We start from the raw sequence: 27,350 nt of genomic DNA, 5'->3' as shown, positions 1-27,350 counted from the left end.
CAGCCGCAATGTCCCGTGGTACGGCAGGCTGAGGTTGCAGGCGACAGGCGACAGGCGAGGTCAGAATTTCTGGTGAGGACCGAGCAGTATAGTGGATGAAGATGGATGTCCCTCCGCACCTGGTTGGTGAGAGACATTAGGACTGAGGGACCCAGCCCACCGCCAGCCTCATGCGGCTTAGCGTCGGTAGATTCTGTGGCGGTGCATGCTCGTCGGACACGTTGAGCCACAGAAGCCTGCCTCACCTCTTCTCGAGGCAAGAAAGAACCAAGGCAAAAAATGGTGGTGCTACTGCCTGCCTGTATCCTCGTTCGACTTGAATCCGATGACATGACAGAGGCCGACACAAACTGCAGTCTCCCACACTACCAACCAAAAGTCACTTTACTTGATACTCACCCACACTTGTCAGCTGCCCCGTTTTGAGGCTTCCTGAACACAGTAGACATCGCATCGGTCGACTCTCAGACGCAATTCATTCTCGTTCTCAAACGACACCTACGACACCAGGCCACACAGCCGACGGCGCGATAGATATTCACCATGTACAGACGCCCGCCAGGACCACGCCCATCAACTCCCGCCAATGTTTGCTGTCAAAAGTGCCTCAAACGAGATAAGTCCTTATATACCCTTCGTCTTGGGCCAAAAACTGACTCCCGTAGCACGACACTACTCTTACGAATGCAAAGAGCCAGCCCAAGCCAGACCTTATGTTCCAAGGCCATCGCGCACACAGCAACTCCGTGATCCCAAGCTTCTCCCCAAACTGACCGAGGCAACCCCGAATGAAGCTGAGAACAAGTAAGCATCGTGAATCTTGCATGAATAAATGCTGAAGCTAACATCCGTGGCAGAAAAGGCATCGCAGATGCGGAGCTGGCCAAGAGGGAGGCTGAGCGGGAGCGTCAGCGGGCGCTTGAGGCACGCGATGCGGACTCGGGTGATGAGCAGCCTCGCCGTCGCAATCGCTCAGCGTCGATTGACTCGGTCTCCGCCATATCCACGGACCGTTCAGCTTCACCGCCACCTAGGAGGCGATCGCCCTCCCCAGTAGCGTCCAGACGGAGGCATCGGTCTCGAGACGCTACGCTCGATCACCGCCGTTCTCCGAGTCCTGGGAGCGACAATGGACAGCATGCGCCACACCGTCAGAAGCCGGCCCAGCGCTCTAGGTCACAATCAGAGGCACGATCACAATCACCACCCAGGCACAGGAGAAGGTCGTTTTCAAGGGATAGTCGTTCACCTCCTGCGAGACAAGACCGCAGATACCGCGAAAGGGACTCGGACCGGCCGACCACAAGTGAGCGAACGAGGCGTGATCGTCGGTCTCCGTCGAACTCACCTCCGCGAGTCCACCAGGGTGATCGTAGGAGGTCACCAGTTCCTCGTTCGAGTTGGAACACGCGCATGGACGCCATAGATGCACAGCCAAAGCAACAACGTGTGCCTCAGGGAGCCCCGCGGGAGCGAAGCCTCAGCCCCTTCAGTCAACGACTCGCCCTGACGAAAGCAATGAATGATGGGAGGTAGAGTAAGCAAAGACCACAGAGGAGTCGTCGAGACTGATGCCAATTATTACTCTGGGTTGAGCGCTTTGCTTTTATCTACTGAGTAGAGCCCATGCGTGTCCCATTCATTTCATGGTAGTGCCGCTGGATATCCCATCAGCCCATTCGAGCTCCCGTCTCACCTTGCTCATATATGTATGTTCTGCAAATCTGAATGTTGTTCAACCAAACACGGGTCGCAAAAGCGGCCCAAGAAATGAACAATGGGATAAAAGTGTGCGGTCCAGCTTTCGAGCTACATAGCCAGTTGATTCGAGGTTTGTACAATCCCTTCGCCAAATAAGGCCCCTTATGGCGAAAGATAGGACAAGTTGTCAAGGCACGGGATGGCTCAGTGTACCTTAGTTACATTGTGCAATTGATCGTGGATGAGGTTCCTGAAATGTGAAATGGAATCAATGCTGCGAAACGATTCAAACACATTTGACGAGTTTCAATTGCTCGGATACTGGCCCTCAAGAGGTGTCAGGTAAGGGTATCATGATGTGTAGACTTCGTCCAGCCTCAAGGTCAGCCGTCCCATCCAGTCGCAAGATCATACATCCGTTTCGTCAGCCTCCCTCTCCCTACGCTCCTCTTCCTCCTCTTCTCGCTCTCGAACGCGCACTCCTTCCACCAATGCGATGCCGTCAATTCCCGTCGCATCGCCTTCCGCGCCCTCCACTCCGGCTTCTTTGGACTTGATTTCGGCCTTTTGTGCGTTTGCGATCCTCTCTCGTACCAGCTTGGCGATGGCGTTGTCTGTTCTCACATTGAGTATTTCCAACTTTTTGTCCAGATCCCTCTTCAGGTCCCAGTTCGGCTTTTTTGGTTGGAGTTTAAACAGGTCGATTCCCTTGTCGTCAGCCGCGTCTTCGGCCGCTTTGCGCTTCACTTCTGCCTCGACCTCCGCTGCCTGCTCCTCCAGCGTCGGCTTGTCGAGGTCTTGTATCGGCGGTGCCTCGAAACCGAGCTTTGGTCCGCGGGTTTCGGGGTCATAGTTGCGTCCGGACAGGTGCAGTTTGGCGACGTCGGGTTCTTCTGGTGGTGCCGACGAGCGTTCGGACTCTGGGGCGGCGACTTCGTCGATGGGCTGCTTCCTCTTCAGGTTCTTGAACTTGGCGAGTCGCGCTTTGCGGTCGTCGGCCGCTGCGCTGAGGCTGGTGTGCGAACTGGACATGATGTTGTGCTTTCCTCCCTCGTCCTCCGTATCTGCTTGATTGACTTGCGAGCTCGATCGTATGGGTGTGAGCTGTCCGTGGAGCTGTGAATTGTTTCGTGCTCGTTGCTTGCGATGAAATCAGAGGTGGTCGATGGTGGGGCTGGGATTTTCACCAGCCACGGCAGGGATCTTCATTTACCTACCAGGTACCTCAGCCCAAGCGCGTTGATCCATCCCAGACGCGGCTATAGGCCAGTGACGCAGCAGGGGCTCGACTGGGTTGGATGGTAACCTCTAATGCCATCGATAATTCAACATCGCCAAATTTTCTCCAAACCATCCGCCACGCGACACCAAACGGCGACGACGCACCACCCACCATGTATTTTTAGCCGACTCCGACTATTCATTCATTGCCCATGATGCGGCCTGGATTCATTTGCAGATCCTGCCTTACCCGTCTGGCCCACGACTTGGTGCCTCGGGCTCGCACTTCACCCTACAACGCTCTCTCTCAGGCCCAGCATACTGTGTTCCAAGCTGCCAGCCATACAACGCCGCGAGCAGCTTTCAGCCATCAAAGGAGAGAAGTCGGAACATGGGCGGAGATTGCAGACGCCGACATCTTATTAGAGGACGACCGAAGCACTTCTAGTGCGACAAGAGCCAGTCCTCGCCGAAGATCGTCTCAGCAGACGGACTTGGCGACAGAACCTGTTTCCAGCGGAAAGCTTCGTCACGACGCAAATGGATCATCTGGTCAGTTGCAAAATGGCAGGGGGCGACCGACCAGGAAGCACCGACCTCAGAGACGCCACCCGATGTACGATCACAATATCCAGAGACTGAACGACTCAGAAGTTGAAGAATTTCTTGATTGGAAGAACAAGGTGCGGCATGGACTGCTGAAAAGGGTTCAGAGGGCGGGTTGGAAGCCCTCGGAGGACCGAATGATTCGCAAACTCAAATGGTTGCTGGAGCACGATACGGTCGAGTCCATGTCAGCAGCATGGGAGTCGCTAGATCTCGATCGACGAAAGCGCATCTGGCCCAACATAATCGGTTCAGCCTTGGTATCTTGTCCAGAAAAGGCCAAGATGGTCCTGGAGTCTACGATGAAACCGCTCCCGCCCGGGTACGCCGTCCAGGATACGCTGAACTTCCTTGCCATCTGGCAGCATTCGCTACCCTCAGACGAAGCTGTAGCCCATTCCGAAGCTCTCGCCGATGCCGTCATGCGTTTCCTCCGACTCTACCGGCACCGTGATGACGCCCGGCTCAGTCTGCGACAGAACACTGTCTTCCACATGATGACTCGACTAGGGGTCAACAAGCTGGAAGAGCTCTACACCTGCTTGGTAGATCATTCTGTGCCTCTTCATCCAAACACCCTGTTGCATTTTGCAGATCGGTTTGCGAAAGACGCGAAGCGTAAGGAACTGGCACTCCAAATCACCATCGCCGCCGTAGCAGCCGGTGGTGCCAATCTCGGCTCGCCTCAGTGGCTGAGTCTCTGTACTTCAATTCTTTCTCCTGCGCCCGGCGAAGGAGACGATTCGCGGATAGCCTCTGCAGTAGACGCTTTTGAGGAGCTGCTGCAGCACGGCCTCACCCCGAACCTTATCAACTACACTGCGCTTGTGCGTGCACTGTGTCTACAGGGTAACCTTGAGACGGCGTGGGATGTTGTTGGCATCATTCAGCGCCACAACATCGACCCTGACGTTGTGTTGCTATCGACGCTCATTGAAGGAGCGAAGCGGCATTTGGGAGCATTCGAGCACATTGACCGCGTCACCGAGCTCGCTGTCAAGCACAAGGCTTTTGATGCGCCGTTCTGGAACGGGATTTTCTGGACCATTTTTGGTTCAGCAGAGGCAACCGCCGCGCGCATTACGCCGATCCCACACATTGTGCCAGCCTTCAAACCGATGCTGTACTTCTACTCCAAGATCTTCCACATCGAGCCCCTCCAGCATCTTATTCCTGTCAATCTGGCCGACCTGGCTGAGTCCTGTCGCCCGGAAATGTCCGAGCAGTGGCAGATGACCAGTCGCATATTCGCAGGCCTCGATGCCGTCGCAGCAGAAGTGACTGAGAAGCTTCACCCGACAGGTGCAACTCTCGGTATCATGTACATGGCCTACGTGCGCAGCTTGTCGCAGGCGTCGAGCGTGTTATCGGCGTACTCGTTCATCCGCCAGGTCGTCCGAAAGGGGGATCCTGTTGTCATGAGGTTCATCGAGGACAAGAAGACATTCTTGTACGACGTCATCATCAAGACTCTGAGCGCGCATCCGGGCATGCTGCGGGCCGCGCTCGATATTGTTGGCGACATGCTCAAAGCAAACTTTGACGACAAGGCGCAGCCGACGGTCCACACAGGCGATGTCGCGGGGACCGGCCTCAGGAGGAAGAAGGGCGTTCATCCCATTCCCAGCGAGTACACGTGGAACATTCTCCTGCGGGGCTTCATCATGCAGAAGGAAGACGCGTCGAGCGAGCGCATCCTGCAAATGATGAAACAGCACGGCGTCAAACCCAACCTCGTCACCTGGAACACGATGCTCAGCGGCTACGCGCGTCTGCAAAACGTCAGCAAGGCCATCACGACCCTGCAAAGAATGGAGGCAGACGGCCACGAGACGAACGAGTACACGATGCGGGCGTTTGCGAAACTCGCCCGGAAAGACGGCGCTCTGAAGAAGATTGAGGAGGCCATTGGCCGCAACCAGAAGCGGCGGGACGAATTTCCGCCTCGCGTCGACGACGTGGCGGATCTGGAAGACTTTTAACGCCTGCAGCATGAGGCACCCTCGGGGCTTATGAGGGAACTAGCTCCTCAGATAATGTACCACTATTCCACTCATGCTTGCGTACAAATCGTCGTGAAACCTGAAGCCTTCCACGCTCTGCTTGGGCACCCCTTACTGACCACTTTTCCGTTCCAAAGCCAGACCACATGCGCGCATCCCGCGTCGACCTGGCCTCACAATTCAAAGCACCATCTCAAAATGAACTACATTGACCGACTCAACAGCATCGCCCCTCCGACGCGCACTCCCCCCAGGCAAAGAGGCCGCCGCCTCGGAAACACAAGGGCCCATCCGCGACCTCGGCCAAGGACCGCGCGCCTGCACCACCATGTAACCCGTAGAAGGCCCGCGACGTGAAGCCAGCCCTGGCCATCGACCGTCCTGGCCGCCTCGTGTTCCCGGCCGACCACGCAGAGCAGACGGGGGCCTTGGCCGGCGGACAGTGGCGAGCTGGCTTTCTCCCTTGCTGCACATTCGCTAACCACCCGTTGTCTTGTGCGCGAGGTCAACGGGTCTTTGGCCCGAGCCAGTTGGAGTACCTGCTCAGCTTTCTTCCTCGCCACTCCGCAGCGGCGGGCCGCATAGCGCCCCCAGGATTCGGCCATCACCAGGGTTCAAACAGTGTGACTCTCGGAGCAGCAGAGCCGTCAGCAAGAAAGAGGGGCACGGTTCAACAGGACCACATGAGCCAGCTTCAGAACACATATACATTCGATTCTGTACGCAGAGCCGACCGACAGGCTGCCAGAGCCAGCGGGACTACACCGTGTAAAAGGCCACAATATTCTCCTCCCTTCGACCCGATTGCTCACTGGTACCGCAGCGCACAGCGTTAATATCCAGGCCAACTAAACAGCTACCAACTTCCTCCAGCCTTGTCTCTCATGTCCTCCAACGACGCTGGCGAAATCGCTCCAAGATTAAAAACAAAAACAATGCTTTTTTCTTCATCGTACAAAATCATGCATTACAAGCTGGGTATCATGGCCAAAGCAGGTATAAGGAGAAAGCAGAAACGGAACCCTTGGCACATCTGTGCTGTGCTCTCGGGATGCCATTGCATTATGACGAAATGCCACGAAGAACGCGAGCCGGATTGCCTACGACTATGGTGAAAGGGGGAACATCCTGAAAGAGACAAGTCAGCATGGATTGCTAGGAGAGGTGTGTCTTGTCGGTATCTTACCTTGGTGACAATAGACCCCGCGCCGACGGTGCTTCCTTTGCCAATCGTCCTGCCAGGAAGAATAATAGCGCCACCACCAATCCAGCAGTCTTGCTCGATGGTAATGGCACGCCCAAGCTGTGGTCCCTTGCTGCCCATGCGCCTCTTGGGGTCAATGGGCAGCGTGGCGGTGTAAATACTGACATTCGGTCCGATGTGACAGTTGTCGCCAATCTTGACTTCGCACGTGTCAATGATGGTACAGTTGCGACCAACAATGGCATTCTGTCCGATTGTAATGTTGTAGCCGTAGTCACAGTTGAACGGCGCCTCAACGACAACATTCTCGCCAACGCGGCCAATGTTCGTCACCGGAGATGCCACCGAGGGCGAAATCTGGATGGGATCGCGTGGCTGCAGGATTTCGCGGAATAGACGGGCACGCTCGATGGGCGAGACGCCGTTGTTCGGATTCGTCGAGTTGTTGAACCGCCAGCATGCTGCGCTGCACCGCTCTCGCTCCAAAACGAGCTCCTTATCGAATGGGTAATAGTGTCTGCCCGAAAGCATCTCTTCCTTCTGCGTCCTCTGTCTGCTGCCCGCATATTGCGTGTGGGACAAAGCCAGCTGAGCCGCGACCTGTGCGTTGCTCGTGGAGGGTGGCGGGGCGGGGCTGTTGGCACGGGTCGGATGGAGAATGTTGATCTGGGGAAGAGTGTTGCCCGGATGAGGGGTTTCGGGCTCGCTCCGGCCCATGTCGTGCAGAGGCGGTACGCGCGGCGCCTGAAACTCCTTCCTCTCCGAGAAGCCACTCTGCTGCGAAGGGGCTTGGGCGCTGACAGGCGTTGGGAACACATTGGCCGGTGTGTATGGAAGGGCCGAAAGCTTGAGATCCGGGCTCGCGACGGAGGCGCTGGGGATCGTCGAGGCAGTGGCCCTGTCATCATCGGTCAGGATGGGCCGTCCCTGGGGAGGATCAATTCGTAACGGCTGGCCTCGGCCATAGGGAGGAAGAGGATCCCGACGAGGCGTGACAGTTGGCTGGCTCCCATAAGGGTTCTGTTGCGGCATGCCATACGCGCCTGGAGGTACGTAGCTGGGGTCTTTGGATTCCAGCGGAACGGCGGCAGCTTTGTTGTCTGGCTTCTGCCAGCCCGTACTCCTCTGTGGAGGGTAGCCTGCGCAGAGGAAGCCACCACGGATGCAGTTGATGCCTGTTGCAAGGGTCAGCAGGCGGCCATTGCCAGTCTGGGTACGGCGACTTACATTCGGGCTTCTGCTCGTCGCACTTCTTTTTGCGCTTACGACAGGTGAGACAGCCAGTCTTGGTGCGATTGCTAAAGTTTCGTTTGCGCTTCTTGGGATCTGACTGCAGAACGTGGTCGCGCGAGCCGCCAGGAGTGTAGGGTCCGTATACGCTCATGGAGCGTTCATGGTCATCACCTTCCGGGCTGTTGCCATAGTCGCTGTGGTTATCCACCTGACCTGTCACCCTTCGTAGGGCATCGCCAATCTGCTCTTCCGTCTGGCCTTGGGTGGTTGAGGCCGAATGCTGGTTGTCGTAGTAGCCTCTTTCGTCACGTCCTTCTCGGGAGTACCATGGATCATTGGGATCTCGACTGTCTTCGGCGTACTGACGGTGTTCGCGCTCACGTTGTGGCGTGCCATACGCTTCACGCGACTCTGGCGGGTGTGGTTGTGTTGCTGTGTCTGGGGTTCTCTCCTGGATGGGTTGCGACTGGGGTTCCCTCTCCCGGCGAGGCTCGGATGAGTCGGATCTTTTTCTCTTGTGAGAACCCTCAACATCTGGGTAGGACGCAGACTGAAAACTTGGCCTGTCGTGGGCAGGGGCAGGCCAAGCATCCCGTTGACTGCTGGCAACTTCGCTCGACGGGGGTTTAGGAGAAGGCTGGGAAGTGGATTGCGCAGTTGGCCGCTCTTCTGGAGGCGTCTTCCGAGACTCTGGCGCCGGCGGTTCTGTTGCCTTTGGCGACCCCCCATTCAGGGCCGTGAACGCAGACATGGTGTCTGGGCGAGGAGTACGCGATGGTGCTATGTTTACTGTGAATCGCAATCAAGAATAAATATAAAAAAGGAGAGCAATTGGTGGAACTTTGACGTGATGCGGCGTATGAGACGCGATTGTCAGTGAGTTGATTACGCGCCGAGATGAGTGAGACGGCTTTTGCGCGTCACTGGTACTTTCTCAGTCGAAGATTCGGGCCGAGAGGCAGGCAGCGAGTGGTCTCTGGCGAGCTGCTGCAACGTAGGACCAGTGGTACAAGCTAGGTGCGGCAAACGGTGCTCGGCAAATGGCGCAGGTAGGAAAAGCTGCGAGAAACGAGATGACGATCGCGAGTCTAAAACGCGACGTAGCTGGATCGGCCTGGGTCAGTATCTGGGGAGGGTGGCCTTTGTTCCGATTCAAGGTTTTGCGCGCGCGTCGAGAAAGCGGGTGGGGTTCCGCGGCTTTTGAACGAAGGGCCCTCGTCAAGCTGAAGTGGCCAGCTGCCGGCCAGCGACGTATTGCGACTTGCGGCCTGCAACTAAACGTGCGCTGTCGCAACCCTGGTTGAGGCTGGACAAATGGCGTTCAGCAACACTGAGAGGCTGTGCTCCTTCACAATCGAGGAGAAAGGTTGCGATGCGGGGGGCGTGGCGCTGAGGCAATGCCAGAGCGGATGTGCAATGGCAGCTGGGCACACACAAGGTCTGCCAGGCTGGACCCTTTTGGGGGACTGGCTCTGAAGACGATACACGCCCAGGATGGCCCGTCTACTGTACGGCGCCTGGCGTGCGGGCTTGCTGTTGAGACCAGAGAATGGTCGAGAGCCAGGGAAGGCGAAAAGATGGAGGAGAGCTTGAACTTGGGTGGCTGAACTGCCGATGCGCCAGCGGCCTGTTTTTTATGCTTCTCCCTTTGGTTTCAGAGCGCGCCAAATCAAGTCGAGGCGAAGCCGATGGACGCGCGTGTTTGTCGTGAGTGACTGAACAGGCGGGTTGAGAGAGAGAGAGAGCAGATGCCGAGAAGTTGAGGTGCGCAGGGAAAGAGGGCGGGCGCGCTTGATGGGGAGAGGATCTTTTTGACGCGCGATTATGCTGCGCCTGTTTGCGAGGAGAGGGGGGGAAATAGATGGATGCTGGGGAGGCTGTTTGCCGAAGAAGATCTGGACCGACGGGGCTGCGGGATGGCAAGGAAGGTGTGCAACGTGCGTTTATCGACTCGTCCCCAGTCCCATGACGAAGCCAGCTTTCGATTCGGCCAAAGCTGGGCGTGTGCGTGCAACTAAGCGTGTAAGTTGCGTCAGTGAGAGAAGAGAAGGTGGTTTTGGTGTTTTGGTCTGGCCGGTCGTGGTCTCGATGCGAAGCAAACCCAAGCGAGGCCTAGAGAGGTGAGGTGAGGTGAGGTAAGGAAGGCGAGGTACGACGGGATACGCTGCTGCGTAAGTGAGCGGGTGAGTGGGTAATATGAACGTCTGGGTGCAAGAGAGGTGGGCGTGGAGGAGCAGAGGGCGTGTGTTGAGAGATGCGCAGATGCAGATGGAGATGGACATGGGGCATGGGGCATGGGCCATGGGCCATGGGCCATGGAGATGGACTTGGATGGACATGGATGGACACGGGCATGGGCGGTGGATGGGCGACGAGCCTGTCAATAATGGTACTCATTCTGACGGTTCATCATGGTCACAGTCAGTCACGACCGAACCGTCACAGTCAAGGCCAGAGTCAGGCAAGAGGGCTCAGGTTAGAGGGCTCAGGCCAGAGAAGTCAGGCCAGAGGGAAGGGCCTGGACTGGAACTGAGTGTACCCGGAAGCTAGCGAGCATCAAGGTACGCGCATGGCAAGTGCGGCAGCGGTGACGGTAAGGTACGTAGGGCAGGCAATCCTGAGCAGTCAAAGTGCGAGCCGACGTAAGATCAGAATGGGAGGCACAAGCAGCGAGCAAGCAGGTGAGGGAAGGAAAGGACAAGTGAGGATCCCCCTCCCCCCCATGGCACGGGAAGGCGTCGGCGTATCACTGCGGCCCACGACCATGATCGTGGTGGTCGTGGATGATGGAAGCGGCACCGCCGTCGTGCGCGGGAAGATACAGGGGGGGGTGTGGGAAGGGGAAGAGGGGGGGCAGCAGGGGAGGATGGGCTGCTCAATGGAAGTACCTACTGCTTCACGACCTCCTCCCGCTAACGGGATTCTCAGACGAACGAAGTACGTACCTGTCTATCAAGCCCGTCCCAACCCCTGTCTGGTCCCCTCGCTCCTTCTTCCTCGCCTTCACATGTACATGTACCGAAAACAATTGTGCAGTCCAGGTGCTGCCCACTGGCCGCGCCTGCCTACAGTACACGTACCTGTAGTCGATTGTCGCTATCCGCTTCCGCGACTGCTGCCGTGACCTGACTACTCCTCTCCCCTCGTTCCATCCTTCCTCTCGCTCGTGGCCACTCACTGGGCAGAAAAGCGCGCCTTGGCAACATCAACATCGATCCGTCTCTGCCCCAATTCAGCTCTCATTCTTTTCCTCTCGCGCGTGCGCTCGCCGTCACTGAGACAGACGCCAACAACGATACACAGTGAGAAGTCCCGCCATACGAGTCGTTGCTCACTCTCGCATCTGCCCAATTTGCCATTACGTGCCAAGCAACAATCGAAGGGCCGAGTACGACGTCTGTCTTCCCGAGGAGGACCCCTCTCTCCCGCGCATCCCGTCAAACCCACCACCCCGCGCGCGCGCGTGTCAGCGCAAGCGTCTCCAACGCCAGGCCATCTCGAGGTTCCATTCGGTCGCTGCTCTGCCAGCATGATTTTTTCGAGACGCGCTCGCCGATATGGCCATCATTTCACTGGTGGCTGGGCCGACCAGCTTGGTAAATGGTCCATGGGGGGGGGATCAGCCAAGACATGAGGGTGTGGTCCCAGCCGTACCTTGTCAGTGGATTCGCCTGACATGGGCTGTGGGCGTGGGCGTGGGAGTGGGCGTCGTCCAGCCGACACGCCCCCCCTTCCCCTGTCGCCCCGTCGTGTACCTGGCAGCAGAGACGCTACCCGCCAGAATGAACACCCCCGAGTCGGTGTACAATGCAATATGCTGTACCACCCAAACAATCGAACCTGGCTATGAGGGCCAACGCGCTAGCCTGCCTCATGACCTTCGCCGTCGCAACTCCTGCCTCTCCTCCATTCGCTCTTTTCCTCTCGGTTGTATCTCGAGCTTCGGGGTAGACTATTTTCTAAGTCGACATACATGGTCCACCATCGTCTCGGCCCTGCCTGGCGGCGTGACCCTGCTTGCCTTACAGTTGCATTCGTCTCCGCGCGCAGTATTTTTGGCCCCCCTCCCCGCCCGCTACCGCCGCCGCTAGATGTGTGGAGCCCGGCCGACAAATCTCCAAATTTGGGGGCAGCAAACAAGCGACCCGACCGGCCGACCCGTAACGCAGAGCCGCCGTCGACTTTGTCCGAGCAGAAGGGTGTCCTCAAGGTGCGACACGAATCGAGGGCGAACAGGAGGACAAACATGAGAAACGGCTCCTCTACCTGGATGCAGCAAGCCTATCTCTCGCCCCTGCTTTGTGTGGTCCCGCTCGCCCGACAGACTCGGCTTGGTGTGCCCTTGACAGCATACCTGCCTCGCTTCTGCTGCGCTTGTGCCACCTCGACAGTACACTGTTCGTCAACTCTCGCCTAATAAGACACCTGGTGCGCGGCAATGCCATATGGTGTGACTTCGGCGTCGCCATCAAAGTACCCGGTGGCAGCCTCTCGGTCACAAGAACCTGCGGGGTGTCATGGAAAAGGAATGTTCGAAGCTGAGGGTCCAAAAGTCGTCACCCAGCAAAGCGATGGCCCAGTGCAGAATGGGCGGCGGCCGGCGCAGCGGCGGGTCCCCCCCAAGCAATCAACTTGATGCTGGCGTCTATGGCATTGAGGGTTCCGAGCTGGTAGTGGCTGGCACGGCCTCCGAGCCAATTGAATCTGACTGACAAGGGCTAACGTGTGTCATGCAATCTGGCGCGGGAGCCTGGCTACGTACCCAACACGCCGCGCGCCCTGCTCTGGCCATGGGGCTTGTACCCGCGTTTAACAGTGCTCCGTTAACCCCAAAGTGTTGAGCTAACAGGCCTGGCGCGCCTCGTATTTTATTTTCTCGCGGGCGTCCCTGACTTGCCGAAACCACAGCCGCCACTGGAAATGGCAACGCGCGGCAGTGCAGACGATCCCGCCCTTCATCAGGATATGGCGAAACACTTTACATTCACCGGAGGAAAAACAAACTGCGAGCCGAAAACCAACAAGCCCATGATGACCTTGTGGTGCTGAGTTGACTTCTTTCTCGGCCTCGTTCAACTCTTGAGGTCAGATGTCGCTCAAGCAGGGGCTTAAGAGGCGTACCAGTGTCATCGCAACCTGCAGCGAATGTGGGTAGACTCTACCTTGAACGGATAACGAGTCGCGGCGTAGGCACTCCGTTCTCATCACCACGGGGGCACTGGCACTACGACGTTGCCGGCACTTCGGGCGAATGCGTCGCAGTCCAGCTGCAGGACGCCAAACCTCCCACACCTCACCACTTCCAATCTTCGCCTGCCGCTGCACGACCTGGTCGCATGAAACCATTCGGACGCCAATATCCTGGCACGCTCCGCGTGCTGCTGCATGGGAAGCCGGCCATGATTATTTTTAGACGTGCGACCCTGATCGATCCGAACATGCTTTCGCTGGAGAAGCTCGATTTCCCCAGCTCTACTAGGCGAGCGGGACCAACCCGGGTCAATGTTGCCAATCACTACTGCCTGAACACTGGGTCCAAACCTCATCCGCCAAGATGGAAATCTGGTCATCTTGGTGGGTATGGGTATGACTGCGCCCAACGGTCTTCGGGGAGCGCGACAAGCTCGAACAGGGTGTGCATAACCGCAGACTCCAAGGCCCCAAAAAAAAATCCAGCACTTCAGCTCGTTGGGCGAATGCACCTGATCAGCCATGCTCGTAATCGTCTTGGCTTGGTGGAAAGAAGTTGGCTTCCCTCGAAACGTCCGCGGCTGAACCGAAAGACGGTTGACAGGAACGATCGATCCTATTGGATCACTCAATTGCGACTCTTGGCCAATGAGGAGGAGCAGAAGACCTAGTCGCTCGTCAACCCATGGCCAAGCGCCGGGCGAGGCAGAGCGGCAAATTTTCCCTTTTCCCTCTCCTCCTTGATCCCTCCCCTCCACATCGCCGCGACTATCTCAGTTCGTTGTCTAGTATGCTGTGAAGGGTGCTGAGAGGATGAAATCAACCCCTCGCAGCTGATCAAGCTGAGGAGGCTGTCATCCCTCCATATGGTTGACAGCAGTGTGACGAAAGACGCATGCTTGCCGTAGCAAGTGATGCGGCTGTCGTCAAATTCCCTGCACAAGTGCTGACTTGTCACGTCCGCCTTGCGGGGGGTCCAGCCACCATTGGCGTGGCTTTGTGCTCCGACGAACGGTGGTGTGGTGAGTGGTCAAGCTCGCGGCTCCTAGGTCCACTGCCACTTCATCATCCGAAACGGGCAGTCGACTCGCAGCCGCAGGCAGGCCCCGTGGATACCCGTGCCGGAAAGGACTTGGCTGGGGCAGAACAAAACGACTTTGACGGGTAGGATGAACTCGAGGGCTCTGCTGCGGGTTTACGACGCTATCGTGCAATGTATGGCTGGTCGCCTCCGGGTTGACACCTACTGTACGATCAGCACGTGAAAAAAAGCCTCGGTATCGGCGGCTTTGGCGGGTCAGCCAGGGGTACTTGGGTTACCTTGCGCTGTAGCGTGACGGCATCTTGTGGCCAAGACGTGTGCCACCGGAAGTTGGCGCGCGCTGCTCTCCTCCGACTGCCCTTTTGCAAGGGCTCGTTTTCGTACAGCGTCGCAATGAGCGAATAGCTACTGCAACGGGACGGCACACTCGAGCCATAGTGGATTGGGGGTCGCGCCAGCGCCAGCGCCAGTGCAAGCTCAAACGGCGTGAGAAGGCGACAATCTGAAGCGGTCGTCACGCCTAGTACGTAGGGGGGGTGGCGAACAGCGCCTATTAATCGTGGGGCAACTCGGCAGGCTCGTTTGCGCTTCGTTGGCTTCTCGTCTGGTAAGATGAGGCCTGGCTTGTGCTTGTAAGAGACATAGCCATTTGATCGACGCGTGGCTGCGGCACGGGTTGCTCGAACGCCATCGAATTTGCAGCCAGTCTCAGTGGAGGATCCTATCTCGCGTCGTTGGTCGCCTATCGGGTCATCAGGACAAAGAAACGCCGGGTGTGCTATTGTTGGCACCCATCCATCACGCAGACAAGGGCGGGGATTATAAGGCTCGTTGGAGCAGACAAAGGCCAAGAAGCTGGCGGCCAGGCTGTCCGATCTTGCATATTGATACGTTCAAACAAGACGTCAACAATATGGATCGTTTCATGCGAGGCCCAAGACCGGCCCGTCTATAACTGCTTTTCTTCTGATAGAACCAGTCAGTGGTGGTAGAAGTGGATCATGTGTAATTTGAGTGAAGGGTCTGCATGTCAAAAATCGTCAAAAGAGGGCCCGACGACACTGATGGGCTTCGACGAGGCGTTTGCAGAGCGCGCGCCGTGTGGTAGAATGGGGATCCCCTGCCGACCACTCCTTTGGGGGAAGCCTGATGGGCCTAGGAAAGAGCCAGCATGTCTCATGGCCATGAGAAGAAGAAGATGGAGCACGAAGCATTTGACAAGCGTTGCAGGTGTTCGATGTGCTTGAGTCGGCCGCCACAAAGACACAGTCAACAAGGTCATCCACGCGGGCGCCACAGTGAAGGATCCAGGATGGCCATGCGCTCCTAGCTGACTGACTATGCTGCCAAGTTCACAAAAGACATCCTTCCATTCCCATCACTCGACCCGGCTGGGCGCATCCAACGACAATGAGGTCAAGCTGTGGAGTCTCTGGTAGTCGTTGTATCAGGACTGCAGGAGATTCATTTCAGCATGTTGGCTGTCTCGGTTCCATCAATCACTCAAGCGCTGGCCAAGCTTCGTGGTTCCTTGCGTGGCCGCGGGTCACGCCACGGCCCCAAACCTCGGCGACTGTCGACTCCAACAGTTGAATCCATATGTATTGTTACGACACTCGATGGAAGCCCATGACTGTTTGGAGGAACCTTGGATCAGGATCTGTTCTGGAGTTGAGTCCATTGACTGTACTGATTGGCCTTGGTTCTCCCTCAACCAATGATCCGCTTGCAATGACTCTAGACGCCCGTTAAGCGCCGACCGAAGCCCTGCAGGACGACGGTTCGTGGACGACGGTTCGTGGACGACGGTTCGTTCCACGACATGTGTTCGACCCCTTTCTTCTCGAACACTTCTTCTAAGCTGACTCTACCCCAGATAATTCAGACCCGAGAGCCAGATTGCGTACCATTGCATGTCCAGCGCCTACATCCCTATTAATAACTCCCGTGCCAGGGGGGTTATGACGGGATTGAACAAGATCTCGACCCGGGAGGCGGCCCTTTCCAGGCGCCGAGCTCGAACTTCCATGCAAGGCACGCAACCTCAAGGGTCCAACATGGCGACAACCCTGGTTCGTAGGGCAACCATACGGCGTGGCATGCCCGGCTACACTAGGTATACATCGTGCTGGGCGTTACGCTGAGGGTAGACGATGCATATAGGCGTTTTCGAACACCAACCATATCGATGGCCATCCACCGTTCTACGACGAGTAGACGAATCTGGCACGTTGACGCCAACCTCGACGCGCCCTGACTGCCTCTCACCACCACAAGGCGGCTCCGTATCGCGCCCATGAACCCCTTAATCTAGATCGGACCCTTGGCTCACGGCCGACCAACCCCTGACATCATCCTCATCTGCCGCTCGAGGCAACATGATGCCCCCCCGTCCGGTATGTCTACCGCGGCGCGTGGAGGTCGTCATGAATGCACACGCCCTTCCACACATCACACCTCCCCCATGGAGAGGATCCTTGATCTCTACATGCCGAGCTACCAAGGAAGTGACGCCCTCCTCCCGCGGATGTGGGTGCGATCCCTGAGCCGGGCCCGCCTTGACGTGCTCTCTGTGATGTTTCTTCCCGATCTCCCGGGGCAAGGAATTGCCGGCATGGTTATTATTAGACCACAGCCATCCAGATGGTTTCTATATTTGGGAATCGGGACTGCAGCTGCAGCCGCCGATAAAGCCCCATGCTTAACGAGACGTCATGTCGTCTCCTCCAATATCAACCTCCTGGCCTCTCCCTTGTGAAGCTTGTCGCACAAACCCCCGAGTCCAGGCAGGCCATTTCTGCGTCTTTTACATGTCCATGTGAGACCATTTTTTTCTATTTCTCATAGTAGACTCGGCGATCGCGAATGGCTGATTGTATCTTGTCTGGCGATATCTTCGGATCCCCTCCCCGCCGCTACCCCTGGTCCGAGGCGGGCCCAAAGCCCCCATGAGCCCCTCATTCTCATGACCCCACCATGAAATGCGCATGGGCGATTGGTTTAGTGGTATAACGTCTGCTTAGCATCTGAAAATCGAGAGTCCATCGGTTGAGGGATATCGAATGTTGCCTGCTGAAGGTCCCGCGTTCGATTCGCGGATTGTCCACTGTCGCGTGCGAGAAGTCGTACGATAGCTTTTGCCGGTTGGGTCTTGTCATGTTCAACTCGGAATGCCGCCATTTTTAGTAGCAGGTTGACAAGGGTACGTACTGACAGATCACAGGTTGGAAGCGGCACACTTGGCGGGATAATCATGTCCTGACTTCATTGTTGACCGACCTGGCCGTCATGACCACCAGCAACCAACCGTCCCGAATGCTACGAGCTTGGAATCAACGTAACCGGGCCCCGTCCCCTCCAACGCCGTGAAGCCGTAAAGGCTGAAAGCATCCATCGCTAGTCTTGGATTAATTGTACAGTAGTTTGTTCGCACCGCAGACGGTGTGTTTGTCCGTGACGGCAAAGTGACTCGCATGCCAGTTGTTCCCCCGCTTGCCCAGCAATCATTCACCTTCACTTCTTCAGCCTCTTGGCGCTCTTGTCACTAACACCGCTCAGGACGCTGGCGCTCCGTTTATGGGGACCGCTGCTGCTCGGAGGCCTCGCCGCCTTGGCTGGCGAGGCTTTTTCTTCGTTCGTCTCAACAGAGGCAGCAGCAGCAGGGGCCGGTTCCTCCGTGGCCGCATCCTCCTTGCGGTCAGCGTTCTTGTCTGCCTTGGCAGGCTCATTGTCGTCATCGTTGTTGTCGTTGTCGTCCTTCTGCCCGTCGTCCTTTGCCTTGTCACCCTTTGCTGCCTCGGCTGCACTACCTTTGGCAGGGTTTTCGCCCTTGGCGTCCTTGGCCTGCTCCTCCTTGTCCTCTTCCTGGTCTTTGTCCTTGTCCTTGTCCTTGTCTTTGGGCTCGCGCTGCGCCTTTTTGGCGAGCTCAATCTTGATCTCGGCGTCAATCTTGTCCGTGACCTTGCGGGCGTCGAGCAGGCTGTTGATGGCGCCGAGCAGCTGCTCAAACTGGGCCGTGACGGCGGCCGTGGGCATGACGAGGCGCTGGGGAATGTCGAGCTCGTTGAGGGCGTTGGCGATGCGGATCTGCTGCTGGCCCGACTTGTTGGTGAAGAGCTTGTTGATCTTCTCGTAGCGGAAGGTCGGGCCCGCCTGCAGGCGGTCGTGGTGGGAGACGCCGTAGATGAACTTTTCGGCCTCGGAGAGCTTGCGTCGTTCGTGCGGCGTCTGCGCGCCCTTCCTGCCGGCGCCTGGTCCCTTTTCGGTCGTCGGCGTCTGCGCCACGCTGCCGATCGAGTCCCGGTGGCCGCCTGCCGCCGAGACGGCGATGCTCTCGCGTCTGTTGCCCGAGGCTTCGGCTGCTGCGGCTGCGCCGGCGGCGCCGGCAGCACCAGCAGCTGCAGCAGCGCCGGCGCCCGCCTGCTGCTGGCCTGGGGCGCCGGGGCTGACGCCGTCGGCGCCCATGAGGGACTTGCGCTTCTTGTTCTTGTCGACGGCCATCATGTTCTGCAGCAGGGTCTGGAGCCCCGTGCTCGACTTGAAGGCGTTGATGTCCTGGTCGGTGTGCGGGTAGTCGAGGCGGTTGTAGAGCTCGCGGCGCTCCTCGTTGAAGACGGAGCTGCGGGCGAGGATGCGCTTGATCTCGACGAGCAGCGACTCCTCCTCGTTGGCCTCCTCCTTGGTGCGGCTGAGGCCGTTGACGGCAAAGTCCTTGCGGACGCGCTCCTGCTGGGGGTTAAAGTTGAGCATGGTCTCGTGCAGGGCAAACTCTTCCTTGGTCATGTACTGGACGGGGGTCTGGGCGCTCATCATCTTGGCGGCGATTTCGTAGTAGCGGGCCTTGAGGGCCTCCATGGTCCTCGGCTTGGGCACGGGGATGATGGCCTTACTCTCGTCCCCGTCGGCCGAGGCCTCGCCGTTGATGGCCTCGGGCGCGTAGTCGTAGCGGTCCCAGATGACGGGCCAGCGCAGGTCGAACTCCCTGACGAGCCCCATGAGGTAGTCCGTCTCGTCCTTGGTCCAGTCGGCGCTCACGAGGTTGCTCTGGTACTGGTCCGGGCTGTACTGCGGCACGTCGACGTGGACGTTGTACTTGGCGAACGCCGAGTCCTCCAGCACCTGCTCCCGCTCCCGCTCCTGCTCCCGCTCCCGCTTGTGGTCCTGCGCCCTGGGATCGGCCGGCGCCGCGGCGTCTCCCTGTGCTGGCTGCGCGGCGCCCGGCCGGGCGGCGTCGTCGTCGCCGTCGGTTTTCCTCCGCCAGTGGCGCAGGACGAACGCGCCGTCGTCGCCGCGCGACGAGTTCTGGAAGGCGCGCAGCTCCCACCGCGCGGCGGGCTTCCGGACGGCGGTGCGTCGCTTCTTGAAGACGGAGACCTCGGGCACGATGGCGATGGGGTTGTCGCCGCCGAGGTTCTGGACTTCGCGCGCGAGGCCCTTGAGGTTCGGTCGTGAGGCGGCCGTCTTGAGTTTCTTGGCTGGCCGGGGCCCGGCGTGTGCGTCGAGGTTGAGGACGTCGCGGAGGTCGCTGGACGCCATTGTGAGGGAGGAAGAGAGAGAGAGAAAAGTGGTGATGATGGAGTGGGGTCGATGGTCGGATCAGGGTCTGTTGCCGCCCCACGGTGAGCCCATCGATTGCGCAGTGATGTGTTCGTGTCCGTTGGGTGCAGGTTGGTCGATGGAATTCGATGGGAGCAGCGAATGGTGGATGGTGGACGGTGGATGAGGATGAGGGTGGTCAATGGAATTGGCGATGGATGTGATGTGTGATGGTTGTGATGGCTCGAAAATTGACGACGCGCAGTGACCTGGCTCCTGCGTCGTGATCGAGGTACAGTGGGACGTGTACCAACCACTAAGCAGCTCTCAGCCACGGTTTTGCCGGGTCGCCTGTGGCGTCTACATACTGCCTGGAACAGCGCCTCTTCAATGGCGATACTTCGACTTCGTACTCGATGCCCCGAATTGATTATGTGTATACCTATTGACTACCTGATGTATGAGTTCGATCGATAGATAGTATGATGGATATAAGCTGACAGAAATTGGCCGCCTCGAGCCGACCATGTCGACCAAGTCCTGGCCATGACTTCCTCTCATACGGCAGCATGCCAGAGTGATTAATGGGTGGGATTTGGGTCAGCGATTGTTCGCCATCCCATGGGTTCGCCCACAGGTTCGAACCCTGCTGCTGTCGACAGCGTCCGGTAGTGAGCCGGACGTGCGTTTTGTTCTTCCTTAGGGTCTTGATTGACTGTGTGGCAGCCGTGGGTCAGAATGGTTGTCTTCTTCTTGATGGAACGGTGGGTAATGCCAAGCAGATGTGCATCGTATCGTGTGCTGCGGCTGAGGAGCCCTTTTACGATATACCAAGTCAATTCTCATCGGGTCATCGTGTCCTATTCGACTGAATATTACTGTTTTACCGGTGAAAGCAATCGACAGCTGGCCACCAACAGCGTGACAAGAGGTGCCAGCTGCCAGGATGCCCAAGAGTGGGGGAGCAGGTGGCCCCACCCGCCCGCCGGCACCGGTCGAGCTGCTGGAGTCATCGACTCGACCTCGACAGTACTTCCTGCGAGGGAATCCTGCGAGGGAAACCTGCGAGGGAAGGTACCCACGGAGGTACAGCATCAAGCTTCCCGCCTCGACCCTGAACCCTGAACCCTCTCTACATTCTCTGCCCTCGACCACGACTATGCGGCACTCCATGCCCCCCTCTCCCGGTCATAGCAGCTATCCTTAGACCTTCGAAGACAACTATCTTGTTCCGGCGACACCACCTTCCACCCGTCCGCCGCCCCTGTCGCATGGCATCGCCAGCATGCTCACCATCGCGTTGCCCAAGGCTGGCAGACGATGCAGACTGAGTAGTACCCTCGCCTCGCCTACGACGAGAACAACAACCGCGACCCCACAAACACCACCACAATGCAGGCACATCAACAACTCGGCCTGGCGAGCCGTCTCCGTTCTCGACGAGTGAGTTGTCTCCTCCGCCCCCAATCCACGCGCTGCTCGGCTGGTCACATGCTAACGTGCGCCCCCTCCTCCTCCTCCAGATGGGTAGCTCGTGAAGCCCGACCCATTAGTCTGCGGCAGCTCATGGTCTTTGGGCGCTCTCTGACCGAAGCTCGACTCTTGAGCTCGGCCAACTATGTGCGGACGGAACTGCCCACTCGGTATGCGAACCCAACAGCTCTCCACCCCCCCTTCCTCCACCACCGCCGCCGCAGCGTCACTGACATGCCCACCCGCGCAGCATCGCCCACCGCATCCGCGACATGCAGCAGCTGCCCTATGGCGTCGTCACGAACCCGCACATCAGCGACGTCTACCAGCTCTACCACAACGCCTTCGACACGTTCCGCAAGGTCAAGGAGGTCAAGACGCTCGAGGAGAACGACCACCTGTGCAGCATTATCGGCAAGATGCTCAAGACGCATCTGACCGTCATTCCCAAGCTGGCCATGGGCATATTAGAGAGCAACGGCCACATAGATCCCGCCGTGCTCGACCACTTCATGAACACAATCTTGCGATCGGTACGTCTGCCCAGTTCAGAGTGACATGCAGGCCGGCCGGCAGACAGACAGACCACTGACCGGTGTCCCCTCCCCACAGAGAATCTCGCGGCGCGTCATTGCAGAGCAGCACCTCGCGCTGACCGAGACGTTCGGCGCCGACTGGTTCTCGCCGGGCGCCAAGCTGCACGAGTCGGACTTTATCGGCGAGGTCTTCATCAAGTGCGTGGCCCGGGACGTCGTGGAACGGTGCTCGAGCGCCGTCGAGAAGCTCGCGCGCTCGACCTACGGGCCGGACGTGCGCGTGCCCGAGATCAAGATCAACGGCCACCTCGACGCCAGCTTCCCCTTTATCCTCAGCCACATTGAGTACATCATCGGCGAGCTCCTGCGCAACGCGGTCCAGGCCGTCATCGAGCGACAGCAGCGCCTCGCCGCCGAGGGCGGGCTCGACGCCACCACCGCCGCCCACCACCAGCAGCAGCCGCCGCCGCCGCCGATCGAGGTGACCATCTGCGAGGCCCAGCAGCACGTCATGATCCGCATCTCGGACCAGGGCGGCGGCATCCCGACCAACGAGCTCCCGTACCTCTGGTCCTTCAGCAGCGGGCCCCAGAGCCGGCGCCGGCTCGAGAACCTGCGTCGCGTCCCCAAGCTCGCCGCCACCATGCAGGAGCTGCACGTCTCGGACGAGCTCGGCCGCGCCGACCTCAAGACGCCGAGCTACGAGAGCTCCCTCGCCTCCCTCACCGGTCGCCCCCCCAACCTCCGCCTCGGCATCGGCCTGCCCCTGAGCCGCGTCTACGCCGAGTACTGGGCCGGCGGCCTCGAGCTGCACAGCCTCTGGGGCTACGGCGTCGACGCCTTTCTGCAAATCTCCAAGCTCGGCAACAAGAACGAGCAGCTGACGACGAGGGCGTCCATGGACGCGATATGAGTCTTGGGGTGGGCTGGGCGGAATACAGCATTTGCTTTTGTTCTGCTTCAAACCTCGTGCCTGAGAGATATCTACAGCTGCACGGACGGGACACGGGGTTTGAGCGATGAGGGAACGGAACGTCAGGGAAGACACAAGGGGCTTAGCGAATTGGATAGCATCGGTTTCATGAATTTTACCCACTGGGTTTCTCAGCTTCACTTTTGCCATGCACACACACACACACACACACACCCTTCATTTAGCATGCACATGCACATAGACGATGGTGTGGCGTTTCTTGGTATCATGAACAGGTGAGCTATTACATCGTACGTAGCCTCAAGTACTAAAAGGCGGCCGACTAAGTTTGGCATAACAAAAAAAAGGGGGGTAGTAGCTGCAATGGGAAACAGAGAACGGACGCATGGTGAGAAAAACCGGGAAACGCCAGCCTGCCTCGCCCTCTCGCTCGTGGAGGTGCCAGAAGACCTCTTGGGTCATGGGGGGAGGGGGGAAGGAGCATGCGCAGGACTTCATACATGCAGCACTCTCTCTCTCCCTCGCCACCCCCCACCCCCAACCGTTCCCGCCCTACGGGAACAGAAAAGAACTTTTCCGACCGCCAGAGGAGCAAGCAAGTAAACAAGCAGGCAGATCCGTGAGCACGTTGGAGAAGCATCGAGCTATTCCGTCATTGTCCACTTCAAACGACGATAACGGGAACGGCCGAGCGACGAGAGAGACGTGTGCAGTTCCGCGGAACCAGCCTGGACACGGGACGCTTAACGGCGGCCGTGGCTGCGGATGGCGCCGGTGCCCTGCATGGCCTCGAGCTCCGTCTCGAGCTGCTTGATCTGGGCGTGTGTCTGCTCGAGGTCCTTGTTGAGGCGGTCGCGCTCGGCGATGAGCTTCTGCTCCCACTGGCGGAAGCGCTGCTCCTCGATCTTGACCTGCTCGGTGAAGCGCTTGCGCAGGGCCTCCTCCTCCTCCTTGAACTTGGGGTTGTCGAGCTTGCGGGGGCGGGCCTCGCCGAACTTGCGCGTCTCCATCTGCTGGGCGCGGTAGGCCTCGTAGTGCAGCTCCTCGGTGGTGTGGATGAGGTCGAGCATGTGGGTGCGGATGAGGATGGAGCGCAGCTTCTTGAAGTCGCAGTGGTCCTCGTTCTCGACCTCGGCGACACCCCACGAGTACTGGCGACCCTTGACGATGCGGCCGTCGCCCGTCTTGACGTCCTTCTCGGAGCCAATGACGGCAAAGGGCATGGCGGCCATGAGGCTGCGCGCGTGCTGGGCGGCGGCCTCGTCATCCTCCTCGATCGGCGGCTGGTAGATCTTGATGTTCTGGGCCTCAATGACGGCTTGGATCTGGACAAGGGCGCTCTGTTAGCGGATGCTCACCGCTCCATGTGCGGACGGACGAGAGAAACCAAAAAAAAAGCGTACCCTTTGCTTGAAACGGGCGAGGTCAGAGGGGCTGAGGGTGTCGGCCTTGGCAATGACGGGGATGAGGTTGACTCTGGAGCACAGCCTCTTCATGACCTCAATGTCGAGGGGCTTGAGGGTGTGACCGGTGGGACGGATGAAATACAGGCAGGCGTGGACACGGAGATCGATCTTGTCCTGGCGGCGCGGCTGCTGCTCCTGAAGCATGTAGGACTCGTGCTGGTCGTCGAGGAACTCGATGATGGGCATCCAGGAGTCCCTGTTGTTGACGTAGTCGCCGAAGCCGGGGGTGTCGATGACGGTCAGGCGAACTGTGCAGGTCAGCCTCTGGTCTTGTCCTGTCATGTCCTGTCATGGACTTAAAGGGGACGTGTCAAGCCTACCCTTGAAGAACTTCTCCTCGAGCTCGGCCTTGGTGATCTCAATCTCGACCGTCTTGTCGACCTGCTTCTGGTGTCGTCGCTTGTGGTCGGCATAGTTCTTGATGGTGGTGGAGAACAGCGTGTTGATGAAGGTGGTCTTTCCGAGGCCAGACTCGCCAGCAACCTGTGGGTATCCTGTCAGCAGACCGTATTGATGCAGATTGATGCAGATGCATGTTTTGTTGCACAGAGAAGGACGGACCATGATGGTGAAGCCAGCTCCCCTCTTGGCGACAATCTTGTGACGCTGGTTAGGGAGGTTGGCAATGCCAATCGGTGAGGCGCTCTCGGCGGCGGTGGGAGGAGCCATCTTGAATGTGGGTTGTTGATAATCCGTCACAGAGTCAATGGCGGTTTTTCTTAAAAGGGAATCGACGCGAGCTTGAGTGAAGGATGCACGCAGATGGGTCGAGGTCAAGATCGAGGTTGGTCAGGCTCTTTGGGGGGTTTATCGAAGGTCGAGAAGTATGGGTTGACCGTTGGACGGGGGTCGGGCCAAAGATGCTGAGCTGTGCTCGTGCTTTCAGAATCAGGGGGGGGGGGAAACTGCCCGCCAAATTTCCCTGCCGGCTGCTTGGGGGAGACAAGCGAAAAGGGAATGAGGAGTCCCCTTTTTCTTGCCCAATGAGGGAGCCGTCCCTGGATCCTGGGCAAGACGCCGCCTTTCCCTCTTGAGCGTAGCGTACCTGGTGGGTCGTAAGGAGCTCTGGAAGAATTATCCACCGGCCCCCCGCCGAAAGTTTTCTTATCGATAAGCATTTTCTCGATCGGAGGCAGGAGGCAGGAGGCAGGAACCCAGAAGCCCAGCAGAGAAATGCGACGACCACGATTCCCACATGTCAGTGAAGCGGCGCCCAGGCAATCATGAATACCGACTTTAAGGCAAGACCTCGCCCCTTTACTTTGAGACTCACCTCTGACTGATTGACCGCGACAGTTCTCCAACTTGCTCGGTACGGTGTACTGCCAGGGCAACCTGCTCTACAGTCCCGACGGCACCCAGCTCTTCTCGCCCGTCGGCAACAGAGTGACCGTCTTTGACCTGGTCAAGTACGGCCCTCATCACTGCTGTAGCGCTTGACAAGATCTCGCAGCTGACATGCCTCTCCTCGCAGCAACAAGTCGCACACGCTTCCCTTTGCCCACCGCAAGAACATCGCCCGCATCGGCCTCACGCCGCGGGGCAACCTCCTGCTCTCCGTCGACGAGGACGGCCACGCCATCCTGACCAATGTCCAGCGCCGAATAGCGACCTACCACTTCTCCTTTCGCGGCAAGGTCACGGCCCTCGCCTTTGCGCCCTCGGGCCGCCACTTCGCCGTCGGCCTCGGCCGCAAGATCGAGGTCTGGCACGTCCCCTCGACGCCCGACTCCAACGCCGCCGGCGAGCTCGAGTTTGCGCCCTTTGTCAAGCACCACACCCACACCCAACACTTTGACCATGTCCGCCATATCGAGTGGTCCAGCGACTCGCGCTTCTTCCTGAGCGCGTCTAAGGATATGACGGCGAGGATATGGAGCCTCGACCCCGAGGACGGCTTCGTGCCCACCGTGCTCTCGGGCCACAAGCAGGCCGTCGTCGGCGCCTGGTTTTCCGAGAACCAGGAGACCATCTACACAGTCAGCAAGGACGGCGCCGTCTTTGACTGGCAATACGTCGGCAGGCCGAGGCGGCAGGAGCATGCCAACCATGACGACAACGACGACGACGACGACGAGATGGCGCTGGACGACGAGGAGGCCGACATGCGGTGGCGGATCGTCAACAGGCACTACTTCCACCAGAACGACGCCAACGTGCGGTGCGCGGCGTTCCACCCGGAATCCAACCTCCTCGTGGCCGGCTTCTCCAACGGCATCTTCGGCCTCTACGAGATGCCCGACTTCAACCAGATCCACACGCTCAACATTTCCCAAAACGAAATCGACTTTGTCACGATCAACAAGAGCGGCGAGTGGCTGGCCTTTGGCGCCTCCAAGCTCGGCCAGCTCCTCGTGTGGGAGTGGCAGTCCGAGTCGTACATCCTCAAGCAGCAGGGCCACTTTGACTCGATGAACTCGCTCGTCTACTCGCCCGACGGCCAGCGCATCGTGACCATTGCCGACGACGGCAAGATCAAGGTGTGGGACGTCGAGTCGGGCTTCTGCATCGTCACCTTCACCGAGCACACGAGCGGCGTGACGGCGTGCGAGTTTGCCAAGAAGGGCAACGTCCTCTTCACGGCCAGCCTCGACGGCTCCATCCGCGCCTGGGACCTCATCCGCTACCGCAACTTCCGCACCTTCACGGCGCCCACGAGGCTGTCCTTTTCCTGCATGGCCGTCGACCCCAGCGGCGAGGTCGTCGCCGCCGGCTCGCTCGACTCGTTCGACGTGCACATCTGGTCCGTCCAGACGGGCCAGCTGCTCGACCAGATGTCCGGCCACGAGGGCCCCGTGTCGGCCCTCGCCTTTACGCCCAACGGCGACTCGCTCATCTCCGGCAGCTGGGACCGCACGGCGCGCATCTGGTCCATCTTCAACCGCACCCAGACGAGCGAGCCGCTGCAGCTGCAGGCCGACGTGCTCGACATTGCCGTCCGCCCCGACTCGCTGCAACTCGCCGTCTCGACGCTCGACGGCCAGCTGACCTTCTGGTCCGTCACGGACGCCGAGCAGGTCGCCGGCGTCGACGGCCGGCGCGACGTCTCGGGCGGCCGCAAGGCCACGGACCGCCGCACCGCCGCCAACGTCGCCGGCACAAAGGCCTTCAACAAGATCCGCTACAGCACCGACGGCTCGTGCGTGCTCGCCGGCGGCAACAGCAAGTACATCTGCCTCTACTCGGTGCACACCATGGTGCTCCTC

At 58.8% G+C, this 27,350-nt stretch overlaps 8 protein-coding genes and 2 non-coding genes across 10 annotated transcripts in view; 5 read left to right on the top strand and 5 right to left on the bottom strand.

Moving 5' to 3' along the window:
- Positions 1-1,984: 1,984 nt before the first annotated feature.
- VDAG_01480 (uncharacterized protein) lies at positions 1,985-2,849 on the bottom strand. The gene has a single exon (XM_009650366.1). It carries the CDS (start codon positions 2,731-2,733, stop codon positions 2,110-2,112), a length of 624 nt encoding a protein of 207 aa, XP_009648661.1. The 5' UTR covers positions 2,734-2,849; the 3' UTR covers positions 1,985-2,109.
- A 288-nt stretch (positions 2,850-3,137) lies between these two features.
- Positions 3,138-5,510, top strand: VDAG_01479 (uncharacterized protein; the record flags this gene model as incomplete). Its single annotated transcript, XM_009650365.1, has 1 exon — positions 3,138-5,510. One exon carries the CDS (start codon positions 3,138-3,140, stop codon positions 5,508-5,510), a length of 2,373 nt encoding a protein of 790 aa, XP_009648660.1.
- A 1,083-nt stretch (positions 5,511-6,593) lies between these two features.
- VDAG_01478 (nodulation protein L) lies at positions 6,594-8,719 on the bottom strand (the record flags this gene model as incomplete). Its single annotated transcript, XM_009650364.1, has 3 exons — positions 6,594-6,659; positions 6,718-7,910; positions 7,963-8,719. The coding sequence occupies 3 exons, from the start codon at positions 8,717-8,719 to the stop codon at positions 6,594-6,596; spliced, it is 2,016 nt and encodes a 671-aa protein (XP_009648659.1).
- A 4,453-nt stretch (positions 8,720-13,172) lies between these two features.
- VDAG_01477 (uncharacterized protein) lies at positions 13,173-13,682 on the bottom strand (the record flags this gene model as incomplete). Its single annotated transcript, XM_009650363.1, has 1 exon — positions 13,173-13,682. One exon carries the CDS (start codon positions 13,680-13,682, stop codon positions 13,173-13,175), a length of 510 nt encoding a protein of 169 aa, XP_009648658.1.
- A 3,507-nt stretch (positions 13,683-17,189) lies between these two features.
- VDAG_20075 lies at positions 17,190-17,306 on the top strand. The gene has a single exon. It is a non-coding gene; the product is annotated as a tRNA-Ala (tRNA).
- A 407-nt stretch (positions 17,307-17,713) lies between these two features.
- Positions 17,714-19,735, bottom strand: VDAG_01476 (SWR1-complex protein; the record flags this gene model as incomplete). Its single annotated transcript, XM_009650362.1, has 1 exon — positions 17,714-19,735. The coding sequence occupies one exon, from the start codon at positions 19,733-19,735 to the stop codon at positions 17,714-17,716; it is 2,022 nt and encodes a 673-aa protein (XP_009648657.1).
- A 563-nt stretch (positions 19,736-20,298) lies between these two features.
- VDAG_20074 lies at positions 20,299-20,393 on the top strand. Its single transcript has one exon. It is a non-coding gene; the product is annotated as a tRNA-Pro (tRNA).
- Positions 20,394-21,020: 627 nt separating this feature from the next.
- VDAG_01475 (kinase) lies at positions 21,021-22,657 on the top strand (the record flags this gene model as incomplete). Its single annotated transcript, XM_009650361.1, has 3 exons — positions 21,021-21,178; positions 21,459-21,741; positions 21,821-22,657. 3 exons carry the CDS (start codon positions 21,021-21,023, stop codon positions 22,655-22,657), a joined length of 1,278 nt encoding a protein of 425 aa, XP_009648656.1.
- A 764-nt stretch (positions 22,658-23,421) lies between these two features.
- Positions 23,422-24,813, bottom strand: VDAG_01474 (cell division control protein; the record flags this gene model as incomplete). The annotated part of the gene is made up of 4 exons (XM_009650360.1): positions 23,422-24,003; positions 24,082-24,392; positions 24,465-24,627; positions 24,706-24,813. The coding sequence occupies 4 exons, from the start codon at positions 24,811-24,813 to the stop codon at positions 23,422-23,424; spliced, it is 1,164 nt and encodes a 387-aa protein (XP_009648655.1).
- A 526-nt stretch (positions 24,814-25,339) lies between these two features.
- VDAG_01473 (periodic tryptophan protein) overlaps positions 25,340-27,350 on the top strand; it is a gene marked incomplete at both ends in the record, with an annotated part of 2,963 nt that continues 952 nt past the window's right edge. The window contains 3 exons of the mRNA XM_009650359.1: positions 25,340-25,345; positions 25,441-25,553; positions 25,619-27,341. Coding sequence (XP_009648654.1) covers positions 25,340-25,345; positions 25,441-25,553; positions 25,619-27,341 — 1,842 coding nt within the window. The remainder of the gene's footprint in view (positions 25,346-25,440; positions 25,554-25,618; positions 27,342-27,350) is intronic.

Source organism: Verticillium dahliae, genomic scaffold (genome assembly GCF_000150675.1).
Source record: "Verticillium dahliae VdLs.17 supercont1.2 genomic scaffold, whole genome shotgun sequence".
NCBI classification, from domain to species: domain Eukaryota; kingdom Fungi; phylum Ascomycota; class Sordariomycetes; order Glomerellales; family Plectosphaerellaceae; genus Verticillium; species Verticillium dahliae.
The sequence above is the reverse complement of the archived record's forward strand: the minus strand, read 5'-3'. Positions and strand labels throughout refer to the sequence as shown.